Genomic DNA, 16,047 nt, shown 5'->3' on the forward strand with positions numbered 1-16,047 from the left:
TTAAGATGCCCATGAAAATGCTCCTTTTCCGTGGAGTACCAAGAAGTGATAATGACTCAATTATGAAGAGTGAGAGAAAACATTACAAAGGTGACTGAAATTCTGCTGGAAAACTTCATGTACTGCTTAAGATCTCATCAAATCAACTCTTGAGAGTTTTATTGTTCTCAAGGTTGTTATTATTATTATTAGAAAATAAAAACATATTAAGAACCAGAAAAGCACCTTTCTCAATTCCTGGAACGTTGCAGGGCTTATTCTCTCTTACTCCTGCTCCATGGCCTGCTCTGCAGTCAGGGGAGGCTTGTGACATCCATACCCCACGTACTCAACTTTAATGTCTGATCAGTGTTTTCTGAACTCCAGTCTGGCAGATGAAACCCAAGCTGTTTCCCCTTTCTCCTTGTCACTACTGAGCATATCACTTGTGAAGGCTCTTTAATAAGAAAGTATCTGACAGAGCTGCCACTGCTGTGGCCACACAGTCTAGCTTAATTTTCTACTTTTACAGTGGTTGCATAGCTCTAATGTGCATCTAAATGTTTTGGTCAGAGAAGATATGTGGCTTGGGGGAGAGATAGCATCAGATGAAGCAGCAGAAGCTTTCATATGCACTTCACCAACCACTTCAGTACCTCAGACTGAAGAAGAGCTCAATAATGGTGGCCATCCCTTCTCTCCCCAGCTGTGAACCACGCACAGTCGTGCTGCTGAAGAGTTATGGGACAGAGATTCTGCTCTGCTCTCCCTCAATGTAAGAAAAAAAATCCCACTGACTTCCACAAAAGCTTGAGGGGAACCAGTTCATCAAGCTGCACTTCTCTTCCCCATTACATGAATCAAGCTGGATCAGCGGATACAGTTTGTTAGTTCAAAAAGTAGTTACACAACAGCTGTAAATTAACGTTGAAACATCCCTGAACGCAGTACCAAAGACTCTGAGGAGGAACAGGAATTAAACACAAACTTGTGAAGAAATCCAAAGTCACACAACCACTAACTCTGCCTGGCTTGAAGAGGAGCTTGAGAGGAGGAAAGGTTCACTTTGATGTCACAGCCGCAAAATGCACGCCCATGGCAGCGAGCAGAATTTGGGAAAATGGTGCACCTTCTCAATGAACCAATTTCCTCCTATTTAGGACAAAGCATCAGCCAGCAATTGGACAGAACAATTAAACCAGTGACAGTTTTACAGCAAAATACCAGTTAGAATGAGTAAAAGCCTTCAGGTACAGGTGAAACTAAAAAATAATAATAAAAATTAATTCCATGCATACACAGTTAAATGGCTTGACATGCTTATAGTCTCATCAAGCTTGGTGTTGGTTTAGTAGCCAGCAACCTCTCCAGCTGGTAAAGGTCCATGCTTTATTGGTGTACTGCAGAATTAGACAGCGGTGAGTGTGAAATCAGACAGTAACTGCTGTTGGCCTACATCAGGGTCTACTCCCATCTTGGGAACAAAGAGTGAGCATCGCAGCCTGGGGAGAATGCAAGGTCACTGGGCATCAGCCCTTTGTCTAGCCTTGATCTCCCCAGACAGAAATAGAGCGACCTATAGAAGGTTTTCCCGCTGTAGCCGGGGTTAGGGTTAGTTTGCCTTTGTTTGCCTTTAAACCAACAGGACACAGCGCCACAAGAGAATGGGAAACCTCCAGCCCCCGTGTAAGCTAATGCCACAGATACTGTCCATTCCACCAGGACACCTCCCCAGCGCTGCAGTGATCCTGCTCACGAGCCCTGGCTGCAGCCTTCATTAGGAAATGAAGGGCAATCTGACTGTGCTCAGTGAAGCCCAAATGCCCTGAAAAGAGACCTGCTCCCCTCGCTTCCCTCTCCCCTTTTGCTCCCCAGCGTGGCGTGGTTTCCCAGCCCGAGAGTCACAACCTGGCGAGGGTTTGCATTAATTCTGAGGCGAGGAGTGCTCCGTGAGGCAGGATCACTGTAACAGGAGGAATCAGGTACTCCAAATACAAAATAGGCATTTCTGCAGTAAAAGGACATTGAGACAGTGCTCCAAACAATGCAAGGAACAGAAGATATACCATGCTTTGAGGATAGACAGAACATTGAAAAGGCTTTTTCTCCCAGAGAGGTACATGCTGACAAAACAGTGCATACAATGAAACAAAAAATGTTTCTCTTTAAAAGGTATTGAACAAATGACAAAAATGAGAATGAAGTCCCCAGCATTGCCAATCTTAAAAATTAATTTTTACGATTGAGATTTATTTTTAAAAAATCTATGCATGTGCACACATAAAAATCAGAAAAGGGCTGGGTAAGTGAACACTACCAAGCTTATGTACTGTTGTTAGTGGGCCCAGGTGATTTTTTTTAACAGGAAAAGGGAAATACAAGGATTCAGCTAATCAAATATTTTTAAGTGCCTCATGGAAAAGCAACAGGCATGAGCTCTAACATTCTCTGAACTAAACAGAAAGATCTACCTCTGATCTTGCTGAAAACCATCAAAGGCAAAAGCCTGTTCTCTTCTCGAAACCAGATTTGCAGCATTTTAAAGAAAGCATCTAATCTAATTTTAACAAGCTTGAAAGCTCTCGAATCAGAAAGCATTCATTTTCCTTCAGCCTTCCATGCTCAGTCCGTGACAGCTGTATTGTTATTGCCTTTAGACTTGATTTTTACCAATGTGAACTGTAGATTTTTATGGTTCTCAGGGGCCAAAACTTTAAAAAAAAAAATCAGCAGCGAAAATTACATCTTAAAACTCCAGCCATTCTTGAGCAAACTATTTACCATTATGTCATGCAAATTTATGATCCTAAGGTCTTTACTCCCTTTACTGTAATAACACCACCATTATTTACACACATACTTGAGAAAAACGTGCCTGTGAATACATTGCTCAGCCAGGCACAAAGGATTTCCAGATCCCGTAACATTTAAAAGAAAGTGCTCACTGCTTTTAATAACAAACAACATAAACCAAGCTTATTCTACTTGCTCTTTATAGAACACAGAATTAGAACAAAAGACAAAACACTCTGTAAAACTGCTACATGTCACCCAAACTAGGATTTTTGCTCATATGATGCCTTTGATTTTTAAGTAGAAATTCTGTATTTAAAAATATCATTGGCACCACACAGCCTAACCATAGGGAGGAACACAGAAGACACCTTTGCTCAGGATGCACATGTTGCACAACAATTATTTCCCTTACAAATAAGTACCTAAGATATGTGCCTTTGTCTAGGCATACTTCAGTAACTATAGAAACTAGAGAAACAGAAGAGGAAAGATTTTGCTGATATCAGTTTCCTAGGATTTAAATTTCCTTCCTTTCTAGAACCTGACAGTACAGGCAAAAATTTTTCCTAACGTAGCTTGACCAAAACTGTAGTCCACTGCTACTCACATTTGAGAAAAGTTCCACACCAGTCTGAGCCTTGGGTCCTCATGGTGTTAACACTCTGCATCTGCCACCCACCATCAGAAGACCCACAACCATCACCACCAAGTAGGGGATACCAAGGAGCAGCTGGATTTCTGAGAAAAGGACTCTTCTCCTACCACTTGTGTCTGACAGCAGCTAACAAAAGAAAGGCCTACATGTTAAAAATTGTTCCAGAAGATTCAATTTCCCTCATATATTTAGGGTTTCTCTTATTTTTTTATGGATAAGAGGATTGATCCCTTAAATGAAGAGGAAAGAGATGAGCTAAAGTATAAAGAACCTGCCTTAAGAAACTACACTATTTGGAGAGAGAGAAAGAGAGAGAGAGAAAGAGAAAGAGAGAGAAAAAGAGAGAAAGAGAGAGAAGCATTATTGGAAGACTAAAAGGGATTTTGGCTTACTTCACTTTATTACATGCTTCCACAGGGAACCTCTTTCCTTCACATTCACTGCTCTTTCCAGCTGGTGACAACCATGGTGCTGAATGACAGGGATTCTCCAGTGATCCACATTTCTGTGCACAAGGCTGTGACACCCAACTTCCTCAAACATGTGTGGAAGTCAGGAAAAACTTGGACTGGTAATTCGTTTTTCATCATTAGAAGTTAAATTGCAGCAATTAAAATTTCATTCTAAAGTCACCTCTGACAGCATTCTAATGGCTCATTAAGACAAATGAGATTAGTTAAACAAACATGGAATTTGACAGAATTTATAGGTCAGGCACCCTTTTTTCTGTTAAAGAACTGTTCCAGAAATAACCACAGTTCATGCTAATTGCATGTAGATCATACCAATGAGATCTGAATCACTGGTTTATCAAAATTCAAAACCGGGTCTGCTTCATCAGTTCAACTGATCAACATAAGTCTTGCTCTCCGAGTACCCTGTAAAACTACTGGGACTTGAAACTCTCAGAAAAAGAGTGGAAAGCACATTATGCCAAAGGGAACTGCAAATAAATAGGGCTAGACATTTTTTTGGGTGCTTAAGATGGTTTTTATTCTTCTCTTGTTTTCCTGGAGCTCCCCAGAAGAAACTTTTAGTGATTTCAGAGACTCTATGTTTGTGTGCTTATCGTGGGACTGAAGAGGACAGGATTTAAAACATCTCTGCTTCTTAGTGAAGAAAAAAAGGGGCTTATAAACAGCTTTTAGATCTGTCTCACCCACTTTCCATTTGACTTTCTCTGGTCACCACCAAGTACTTGCATGTACAGATAGAGAGGTCAGAACAGGAACTTGTAGCATGAATGCCCTTGCTTCAGAATGAACAGAGCTGCTTCAACTAATAAAAGCCTCACTGCAAACAAAAACCTGCCCTACAAATACTCAGGGGAGAAAGTACAGGTCCTGAAGCAGTCTGGTCAAGTAATACTGGCCCCATTTAGTGAATTAATTCACAAACCATTGTTTTTTCACTCTTTAATGAGTTCTACTGATTACATTCGACATGACCAATGCTGCTCTGTGGAGAAAATTCTTTCTAGTTTTGCATGCCCTTTAATCTTGAAGAAAACTAATAGACTGATATGATTTTTCAAACTATTGACATACAATTCTTTCATTATGCTCATCTGCCTATAACTCAGCTCAGTACAGCTCACATAAGAAACATGAGAATACAGCAAACCTAAAAACCTTCAGTCACATGTTGACATTTTTTACCTACTGGAATTTCTCTTCAGTTTTTCTTGATATAATCTGTGTTCAGCATGCACTGCAAGGCTTAGTGGGGTGGTGCCTGTTGGGCAGGCTATGAGCCATGGGTGAAATGGCAGCATTTGGTGTAAATGTAAATGTAAACCATCTTCAGAGAACACTCCTCTCTGCCATGCACTAGGAGTATGTTTGCTAGGGGATATGGACTTAAACTGAAAACAGTGCAGTTTAGGCCATTCAGAGATCAGTTATCCAAAGCTCCATACCTGGAATATCCTATGCAGTTCCTGGCTCCTACAACAACTTGCCACTCTCCATCTTCCCTTCATCTATTTATTGACAGCTTTAATATCCCGGGTCACTGAAGAAAACTAGATTCTAGGAAAGGCTGTCATGAAAAAAAAATTCCAGAAGATCCCAAGAGGACATCACAAGTTTGAGCTGCTGCTGAATAGGAGAAACCTTAAAATTGACATGACCTTTCCACTGCCATTGTAGAGGATGGTTGAATGTGGTTAAGTAGTTGGAATAGCAAAGAAATAATTTATTTAAAAGAGGGTCTTTTATCCAGAGATTACACAGATCTGCACGTTATGATGGACAAACTCCTAACTGCTTTTGCAACTTGTCTCCATATTTACCCAACTACATGGATAGAGCTGAATTCATCAACCCAACAAGAGGCTTCTTCCACATCCTCTGGAAAGACAGGAGATGGGTGATGCAGGACTACACAGCTCAGACTGGACACAGCTGCTCAGTCTCACTGGGACTCAGCTGCCTCATTTGTACCAACTGCCTAAGGATATCTGGGCACTTGGTGAGTTTGGGACTGAAAGTTCATTATTGACAATAAAAATTGTAGAAGGGTGAATCAAAACTACCATTAGCCACATTAAAATCTACTGGAATTGGTGGGAGAATCTGTTAGTTTGTCTGTAACTACCTGCTATACCTGAGACAAAGGTATGCTTAGATCACTGCTGTTGTCCAGTGTATTCAGATTAATAAATGTTTGCAACAACGAACTAGAACTGACAAGCTCCTCTTGCCATGAGCACTTTGTGAGCCAGGACAAGAATTCCTCCACCTCATCTCATTTGCAGTCTTGCCGTAAAGGTTTCTGCTCTTTTTCTGCAAGGTCCTTTTGATTGTCCCACAGAAACAAATTCCCAGATGAACTCTAAGGGGCCTGATCCTATTTAAAAATGTAAGTTTAAAACTCCTTTTTCACTTCACCATTCTTGGCAAGGGCTCAGACAGGAACCACATGTCTGGGGGAGGAATTTGACCCACAGACTGCTTTAATTACAACCTTGTCTGCTGATATTAAATGGAGCTTCACTGGCATTAGAATGCTGCAGAAGTAATTAATCCTAAATGAAATTATTTCCTATGTAATTTATAAACTTTACTTCTTTTAACCGGAAGAATTCCATGTGTTAAAACAACAACTACTTCACCATTCAAAGCTGAAAAAATGCCAGAAGACAGAAAATTCCTCATATTGTGTTTTTGAGGATAATATTGAAGTGGGAAAAGAAAAGCTGTTGAGATACTTTATTAGCAACTAGGCTAACTCCAGCTACCCAGCGGGTCTGTTCTAAAAAGTTTAGACTTTAATGTCTTTGTAAGCATATGAGAGAAGAATCATGTGTGGAAACAGTATCTGAAATAATGCAAAATAGCAAACACTACTTATAAAATTTTATATTCACTTAAATCCAAAGTGAATGTGAAATCTGTTCACTTTTTTTAAGTAGCAGAAACGACTGCAAATCCTTTTGTTGAAAATCCATTACTTGAACTCTAATTTTACTGGCTAATGAAACAATTAATTTATCTGTCCAAACTGCTACTACTTTATACCTACTGGTACTTTTGCTGCACAGGCAATAAAAAATAAATCAAAAGGAGAGTCATGCACCCACTTCCCCAGGCTCACACTATTTGCTGATGTGAGCTTCAACTACTTATATTTCATCTTATATATTGTGAACTTCAAGGCAATTATTTTACAGCTATTCTAAATCCAAAACACAAACCATCCTCTTTTAGAATCATATACAACCGAGCTTTTCCTTAATTACCAATCTCACTGTTTGTAGACTCATGCTTTTAACTACAGGAATAAATGAGAGTATTCCCTGTCCCCAAAATACCAGTATCTAAAGAGATGCTTTAAATCATTCCTGCTCAAGAATGAGGTATCTAATCTCTAAGGAAACCAGCACCCTAAAGGAGGTGAGAGAATTAATACTTATATTTACACAAAGATATATTTTACTTTCAAAACAGTATATAACAACACATGCCTAACTACTAGGTATATACTAGGTATATTTTCAAATATCCTTCACTCAGATTAAATTCTGTTAAAGTGTGCATAGACCAAGGCATTAGAAAAATTAAAAAGACTTATTTTATAATTTCTGTAAAAACAATCTTGAACATTTTTATATTGTCTAAATTTACAAAGTCCTGTAACTTTTTCAGCAGTACTTATATGAATGGATTAATCATTGCTGCATGCATGAACTGCATGACGCACATCACTGGGAGTGACCTGCAGCTCAGTCAATGCTGTTGTTCATCAGTTAAAATTCTGGGATTTATTTTCATTCTTCCCAAGAAAAATATATAAAAATTTAAAATAAGGCCAATTATAAAGAGCACATCTTGTCTCCCAGCTCTAGTAACTATAGAACAGTTTCCATACAGAGGAAACTCTTCCATACTTTCATCTGAGTTTTCTTACTTAACTTGGAGAAACTAGCATCAGATTTTTTTAGGATACCAATTCTCAATACTTCTAGTCTGTGAAAAGGAAGTATACATAGAATTAGTCTCTTTGTCCTTCTGCCCATATCCACTCTATGGATAGAACAGAAGACCATCACCCTGGAGCACAGTTACTCCTATCATTCTCTTATCAGGGGATAAAAAATTTCTCAGGTGGCACTACTAAAAAAGTAGCCTATGACAGAGTAATTGGATCCTTACAGATTAAGATTTTTTGTGATCAAAGCAAAAAATAAAACAGCCACCATCTCCAAAACACCCACCACAGAACTTAGATGTCTCTATAATAATTTCACTGCAAGTATAAGCAATTAAAAAATTTCTTGCAATATATCTCTGTATTTAACTGACAAAGGATAGAAAGGATTGCCTTGCAAGTAATACTCATATCACTCTTCATTAGACCTGTTTTGATCAAAGTCTTTTTCACTTGAATTGTATCTTTCATCCTGTTCTTTTTCTTGCCCAAGGAAGAGTTTGGCATTTCAAAATCTCCATCACCAAATCACCCTGTTTAACCCACTGAAGAAAAAGACAATACTGAAATTTTATACATGCCTGATTTGTACCCTCAGTTCATCAGATTATAAAATGAGTTATGAAGAAGAGTAGATCAGACACATTCTTGCTATGAAAAAAATTTCCAGCATATTTCAAGATTTCAACAAGTCCTGGTCTTGAATATCAAGCTGCCTGCATTTGGCTGCAAGTTAATTTTTTTTTCTCCTAACTGTTGAGGCACTCGTAAGTTGCTCTCCTTATATGGAGAGAAAAAGATTGTAACAGACATATAAAAGAGCACAATGTACCTACTTGATTTGATTGTTTGTTTTGTCAAAATAACTAGTCAAATATCAAAGCAGCTACAACATGTGTCTAAAACAAGACTTCACACAAAGAAGAGAGTGTTATTAAGTCTTACAGAGGTACCTAAATCAGTAATAATTTTCCTCTCCTGCTGCCTTTCAGAGGAGATGCAAACTGTTAAGCATCACTCAGATTATTATTGTGTTCTAGCATCCTTTCCCTCTGGCTGGCCTGTACAACAATAATGTCTGAAATAGCCCATGCACTTGAAATTACCACCAGCCACTCATCATGAGCCCCAGGAGATGCAACCACACCGCTCAGCAACCACAGAATCCCCTGGTCTCAGACAAGCTGGTGCCTAGCAGCTGAAGACCTGCACACCATCTTCATCACTGAGGCCAACAGACACATCCTCCTCTACCTCCTCATCAAGCTGAAGGCTTCCAAAGGAGTACTTATTTCTGGGCATGGGAGAGGAGCTCAGCACAACGGGGTTTCCAAACACCAGGGGGTGAGTGAAGGGATTAATGACTTCTGAGTCAGAATCACTGGATTCTGTCCCACTGCTGGTGGAGCCCTCCATCATCTGGATGGCAGCCATGTGATCCATCACGCCACTGGCACGCAGCGACTGCATCGCTGGGCTCTGCTTTGACTGTGCCCCAGCTGGCATACCATTGGCCATCATTTTGCCTTCTGGAGAAGACATCTTAGCCACCCCACCTCCTCTGCAGTATCTCTCTGCTCTATACTCCTGCCCAGGGGTTGAGGATATCTGGCTCAGGATGAATGGATCTGTAACCGACTTATTGCAGAGATTATGGGTTTTCTGTGCACGAGGCCGTGGAGAACCTGGAGAATATCTGCAATAGCCATGGCAGTTAGTGGCGTGGCCATCCTCCTCCCCAGTCCTCGCCCTGCAGTCGTGCCCATTTTCTGAGACATAGCCCTGAGAGCCAGTTCTACTCAGGCTCATGTTAGGGCTGGACTCTTTGCTGCTGGGAGGCAACGGAGTGGCCAGCGGGCTACGGCTTCCCGGCCCCCTAAACATCTCATCAACCAGAGAGCTATGCCTTGGCAACCTGGGGCTTCCCCCAGTGTAGAAGGAGAGATTTGCTGTGTTATCATCAAGGTACTCTTCAGAGACATACTGGGAAGACTTTAGAGAAGCTGAGGAGTCCCTATATCTAGTTCTATTACGATTTTCATCTCTGTAGTGAATATAGGCACCACTGGTCAAATCACCCTCATAATTGTCATTTGTTTGGGAATATGACCGGGTTATTTGTCCTCTGAGGAGATCATACTCGCTATCTACATCACTGCAGTCAATGAAAGGAATGGAGGTGCTGCTGCCATGAGCAGCCCTGGAAGCTGGACCTGTGCTTGGCTGCTGTGATTGAGGTCTGTTCTGCTGCATCCTTTCCTTAGCAGGCTCCTCTTCTTCCTCCACTGCTGAGACCACTGCTCCATCCACCTTTCTGCCTTCCTTTGGACTCTTCTTCAAGGAAGGGCTCTTGTGCTGTCCAGTGTCTTCTGTTGAAGATTTCAACTCCTTCCCTTGCCGGCAGCTCTGCACTGCTGCAGCATCATTGCTGTCTCCATAGGCTCTAGCAGTCTGGAAAGATAATAGAGGGAAGGCAAGGGGGACACAAAGGGAAGGACAAAAGGGGAAGGAGGGTGGGAGGGGAGAGGTTTGGGAGGGATGGGAGCCAGAGGGAAAAGGCTGCATGTAATTACACACCAGAATTTCACATCTGCAGCAACATAGGAGTGTCTTGGAAAGAAAAGAGGTAACCCAAGCCTTAAAACTAATTGGAATAAAAAAAAAAAAAAAAAAAAGGTTTCTGATCTGGAAGAACAGAAAAAATCATAGGCTAAACAAAGGAAAAGAAGGCATACAGTGCAGTGATAATGTAAAAGGGGTGTTTGGGGTGTTTCCATGCTCTAAGGCAGCCACTAACACTCTAAAAACACCAACCAGTGCACACTACTCTGAGAACCTGGAGGAAAAGATAATAACATAAAACAAATTCTGCATAGCCTACTTAGGTACACTAAAAAAGTCATGTGTGGGCTTTTGAGCACCCTACACTCACTCCCTGGAGGATACCTGCCACTGGTTCATAGGCTGGCTTTTCTGCAGGCATCGGCCCAGCAGCCATGCTCCATCTACCTGAGCTTGTCTCAGCAACATTAAAATGCTAGAAGCTATTTGAAATGGGCTCCATCTATAACAAAATTCTCTGAGGTTCCCAAATTTGCAGAAAGGAGAGAGCCTGTGAGTATCAAAAGGACGCGATGCATAGAAGGTAGCATTCTTAAATGCATTAACCTAGCAGCCTTGCTCCGGACATTTTTAGTTCTACCTAACATCAGGTTATGTGATCAAAGGTTCATCTCCACAGACACAGATGAGCACAGAAAACACTGGCAAGTGGAGAAACCACAACAACAGAGTCAGGAAAATGAAGTTTCCTGAGCTGTCTCCTCTGGAGGCTGTCCCAGGAGAGCCATCAGCCCCATATGTTTGGTGTGTTTGGGATGCCAGCAACTGGAGAAACCAGAGCCAAGGAGTGGAAGAGGGTGAGGCCACTGGCACTGGCTGTGCTTGTGGGAGTGCTCTTTCCTGTGTTTACATGTGTGGCCATGTGTTCATGCACTGTATGTGTGCAACCACACCTGAGTGCTCAGCCTTACTGGGACCTGGGAACTTGCAGCTGCTGCAGCCTCACCACCACTGGGCCTTTGGACTTGTGAACTCCCAGCACATAGCAGCTGTCAGCATGAGATAAATACATATGGTATCTGCCAGAGCTAATGGCTGAGAAGGTCAGAGGTGCAATTTTTCTGAGGAAATAATTGTTCTCCTCCCTGGTTAATACCTGGTTAACACTAACCTAACACCTTGAAACGGGCAGCCAAGACTTCTCAGCAAAGAAAAGTAATTACATTTTCCCCAGATGCAATAGGCAGCTTCAACCAAGGAGCCTGGCAGCAACACTGAGGGCTGCAATTTTTCAGGTGGTCATTAGTACAGCTCAGACAAGCCCACTATTTCTATTTGTCTGGTTGTCTGAAAGCAATGCTGTTTCACTCAGCAGAACCTAAAGCTTATGACACCCAGGGCTCCTTAGCTCCCAGCTAAATGGTAAGCCAGCAGAAAACTATGCTCCTAGGGTTTTAAAACAGCAATCAGTGGAGGGTAATCTAACAAGAAATGTTTCAAAGGATTTCATTTCCAGGGTTTCATCAACATCACTGACTTGTTTTGGCACCTCTGTAAGCTGTTCTGAAGGCTGTGCAGTCAGACTCCTGATGGAATGAATCTTGCTGTGTTTCCTGGAGATAAAAGGAAAATCACATAAAGAGCTATTTCAGTTTTTTTTCTACAAACAGGAATCAAGAGACATGCTTTTAAAACAAAACCTTTGAATAACAGCTTTCATAAAATTTTGCTCCAAAACAGATTAACATTCCTCCTTTCTGTAAAATTTTAATGTTCTATGTGTTGCAAACATAACACTGTAAGGAAAGGGAAAAGCACTGAAGCAAAAATGGTCTACCAGGTAAGCATGAATCATAAGCAATGAACTATTGTCATGGTCTTTGTGGCATTTTGGCCATTACTTTCAGCTCACCATGAGCATGATGAGTTCAGACAGAACTGCTCTAGCAAGCTAGAAGACTTTCAGTTTTCCTGGAGACCTGTCCCTTGAGCTTGGCTGTACTTTTTCTTACGTTCAGTTTCTTCTCTGAGCTGAATATGCCTGTTCACACACATTAACCACATCCCAACAAAGAGGGTGCAAATCAAATTGGGAGAGTTACCTGTGATAGCAGGATGTTCATTGCTGAAAAACAGATTGAAGACTACTGATTTTAAGTGAACTATAAGTTATGAAACTTTTGCCAAAACATGCAGGACCAGGGGATATTACACATGTGATAAACAGTCAAACCAGCAGAGAAGGAATTTTTTTCCTTGGACTGGTGCCAAGATCTCAGACTACAACTAACTGGAAATCACGACTTTTCTTGGATTATAACATTTTGGGATAATAAATTTGTTTCCTCTCACCTTTCAAACTGCACTTTTTTGTGCCCTCCTTCCTTAACATAGTCAAGAACTTGCTTCTGAGTCCGACCACTGGAAGAAAACCAGATTTAAAGTACTTAATACAATATACCACCTGGTCATCATAACCTTGCATTTGACTTGCATATAAAGTCACAGCAACCAGGAAAGTATTTGGCACTACCAACAGAAACTCATGCTAAGATCATGCAGAAGGGGACCTGGTCAGATACACACAGATTTTTACCATTTTGCATGTTACTTGCCTCTTTTTTTTTTTTTGCTATGGAGTTACTTTTTGATGTCATTTCAGAACTGCTTCAATTCAGCTTTTTGGGCCCTATAGGGTACTACATTACTGGGAAGTCACTACAATGGAAAGTGGAGCAGGGGTTAAGCTTTCCTTTAATTAATTAATATATTCTTGAATCCTTTTTCATCAAATACCAGCCATATCTGACATTAGTAAACCCTGGAAACAAGATAAAACCCCTGACATCTACTTCATTCCTTGGTTGCTACTATAAAACACACCTTTTTGCAGAGATTTAGGCTGGAAATCCCTTTCTACCCTTCTGCTGCAGGGTGTAAGGTAGTCAGAAAGCCCAGCACTGTCTATTGTGCAAAGCTATAAACTCCAAAGCAAACTGAAAACAGCACAGGAAACCCACACCTCAAGAATGCTCAACTGAGAGCCAAATTCTTCCAGTTCATTAGAGGCTTTCAGGGACTGGAAAAGGTTATTGAATGTAGTAACACGGATCACAGTGAGCAGAGGATGTAGCCAAAACCTGCTTTCCAAAGCCTGAGGTAAGCTGAATGCACCTACAGTTTTCCATTTACTTCAGGCAAAAACTTAACAAGTTACAGTTTGTTTACCCAACATAGGTCCTTCCATGTTAATTTACTTTGCAGGCAGCAAACAAAGTGGAAAGAGAGTCAGAATGGCTATATATACACTGTGTTCTTATGCAAGGCATCTAGAGTGCATCATTCATCTCAGCAAAGAGCGCTTCTGGCTGTACAGCTTGTATCACATTCTCGAACAAAATAAACTGGATGAATAAAAGGATTTCCCCCTGGCATACGCAATGCAATATCTGCAATAATGCTTCTGCCAGTGTAATGAAAAAAAAAAAAACCCTAAAACAATAACTCAACTATTGAAAGCTTTCCTACAGGTCTAACAATATCACAGGTATACCTGGTTTTAGCACAGGTGGCCATGTCACCTTGTAAATCCTTTGTGAGCATAAAGCCATTGCTTTTAACTACACAAATATGGGTTTATCACAGGGACATGCAACAACCTCTACTCTGATACATAGGAAAGACCCCATCCTAGGAGCAGAGGATTCAAAGAATCCCCAAAAATTGCTAGCTAGTGTTGCTGAGGACACAGATGAATTTTCTTGTCCAAAACCAGCTGGATCCTATATAGTTTATACCTTACATCCAGAAAGATACTTTGCAACAGCTGCTACAAAATTAATGCAGGATTTTCCCCTACAGTGTTCTTTGCACTATTTTGGCTGAGGAGATGCAATGGAAAATATAAAGGAGCAAACAACAAGGTAAAAAAGGTGAACTGAAAATAACAGGATTAATCCTAGACCATTATGGATGTGATTTTGAAATGAAGAGGCAACAAAGGTGGAAAGAATGCATGTCTTACCTGAACCTAAATGAAGAACCTCTAGAAAAAAGAACAGGTTTAGGCTTTGGTTTAGGTTCCTCAAAAAGCCTGAAAAAGGCATGATGCTCCACACAGATCTTCCAGAAAGACTTGCAAAAATCTCGACTGGCCATAAGGAATTCCAGGGTGTCCTGGAATGAACTCTGAAAATTGGGATAGCATTTGTAATGTAAGCTGGGCAGCAACACAGATCAGAGAAATGCATTAACAAATTACGTGCTATGCTAAAAAAAAGAAAAAAGAAAAAAAACCCCAAAAGCTTCTCTTCTTCCCAACTTATTGGCTTTCAGGCTTAACAGTCTCTATCCTTCTAATGCTGAGACATTGCAGGTCTGCCTGTCAGTATCAAAGCTAACGCTCAAACTTCCTTTCATTGGCAAATATGAGAGATAAAGCAGTGGTTTGAATGTTAATGAGAAGAAGCTGACTATATGCTATACCTTAAGAATTGATGATACAGTACCAGTTCTGCAACCAGAAGATGACTCTGGGACATTCTGTTATGACTGACTCAGCTTACATGTCCCTTGCCAGGACTGCTCACCTGAGATGCCAGGTTGATGTGCACAATACCAACAGTGAACATAAGCAATTAAAATATTCATGAGGTGATAAAAACCACGTGTGATCTGTGAGTAGAAATTTACCAAATAACCTTCTGTCAAGTTCATCAACTCCTGCCAAGGACTTACATTCACATCAGGCCGTAGTTTGATAAGAAAACGTTTCCTCTTGAAGCTCAGCTTCCGAACCTTAGCCCAGTTGAAGGCATTGATCTTGGTGTGACCCTAGGGAGAACAAAGGCAGCTGGGTTTAATCATTCCAGATCCGAATGGAAGAATCTAAACCACTAAAGAAGCTTGTCATAAATTAATCATCTGTTCACTTAACTTGAAATGATGACATTTCTTATAACTCATCCTCTGATAATGCAAACCATAAACATCTGGTGCAATGACTGAAGGCAGGCACTTAGGGTTAAACTCTTGCAGTACACGACTAGTTACTGTGGAAATATCCAACCCAGTATCACTGCACAAGTAAGGGTGGACCAGATTTTGCTAGCTTGTGCTACTATGTAGACTCAAGATTTTCTGTGGACTAAAGCACCTTCCAAAGGTGCCCCACTTTATTTCCACCAGTGACAGAGAATGCAGGAAATCCAGACACATGTCACTTCACTTTGATGAAGATGATTTTCTCCCTCTTTTTATGTCTGGAGTGCAAAATAAATATCTTTTTAAATATTGCTTAACTGTGGGGAAAAAAAAGCAACTGCAGGTTTTGTATTGGAAGTACAAAACACTGCGTATTTTGACCTTTTATAAGGACCACCAGAAGCAAAAGCAATCTAAACAAATTATTTGTCTCTGAAGAGCCACAAAATGAGTTTCTGGGAAAAAGCAACCAGTATCATAAGCAAACAGCAAGAAGGAAATTATATTTATAATACTCCAACTCCCAGCTACTAGATCATTAGCCCCTACATTTCAGAAGTTTCATTTTTAATCTATGTCAGCAGGTATTGGAGGTACTATGTTAAAATATTCACTACAGCAGTTTGCTCAATGAAGACTTC

At 40.7% G+C, this 16,047-nt stretch overlaps 1 protein-coding gene across 5 annotated transcripts in view; it reads right to left on the reverse strand.

The window, feature by feature from the left end:
* The window catches only part of FARP1 (FERM, ARH/RhoGEF and pleckstrin domain protein 1), a 200,725-nt gene that overhangs the window by 35,905 nt on the left and 148,773 nt on the right, over nucleotides 1-16,047 (reverse strand). For 3 of the 5 annotated variants that reach the window (XM_084201340.1, XM_084201343.1, XM_084201339.1), the window contains exons 9-13: nucleotides 15,161-15,256; nucleotides 14,448-14,611; nucleotides 12,776-12,844; nucleotides 11,961-12,036; nucleotides 10,075-10,312 (exon numbers count right to left, since the gene is read on the reverse strand). In XM_084201340.1, coding sequence (XP_084057466.1) covers nucleotides 10,075-10,312; nucleotides 11,961-12,036; nucleotides 12,776-12,844; nucleotides 14,448-14,611; nucleotides 15,161-15,256 — 643 coding nt within the window. The remainder of the gene's footprint in view (nucleotides 1-10,074; nucleotides 10,313-11,960; nucleotides 12,037-12,775; nucleotides 12,845-14,447; nucleotides 14,612-15,160; nucleotides 15,257-16,047) is intronic. The other 2 variants (XM_084201342.1, XM_084201341.1) reach the window with 1 other exon arrangement.

The sequence above is a fragment of the Fringilla coelebs genome (assembly GCF_963513975.1).
Source record: "Fringilla coelebs genome assembly, chromosome: 2".
NCBI lineage: Eukaryota > Metazoa > Chordata > Aves > Passeriformes > Fringillidae > Fringilla > Fringilla coelebs.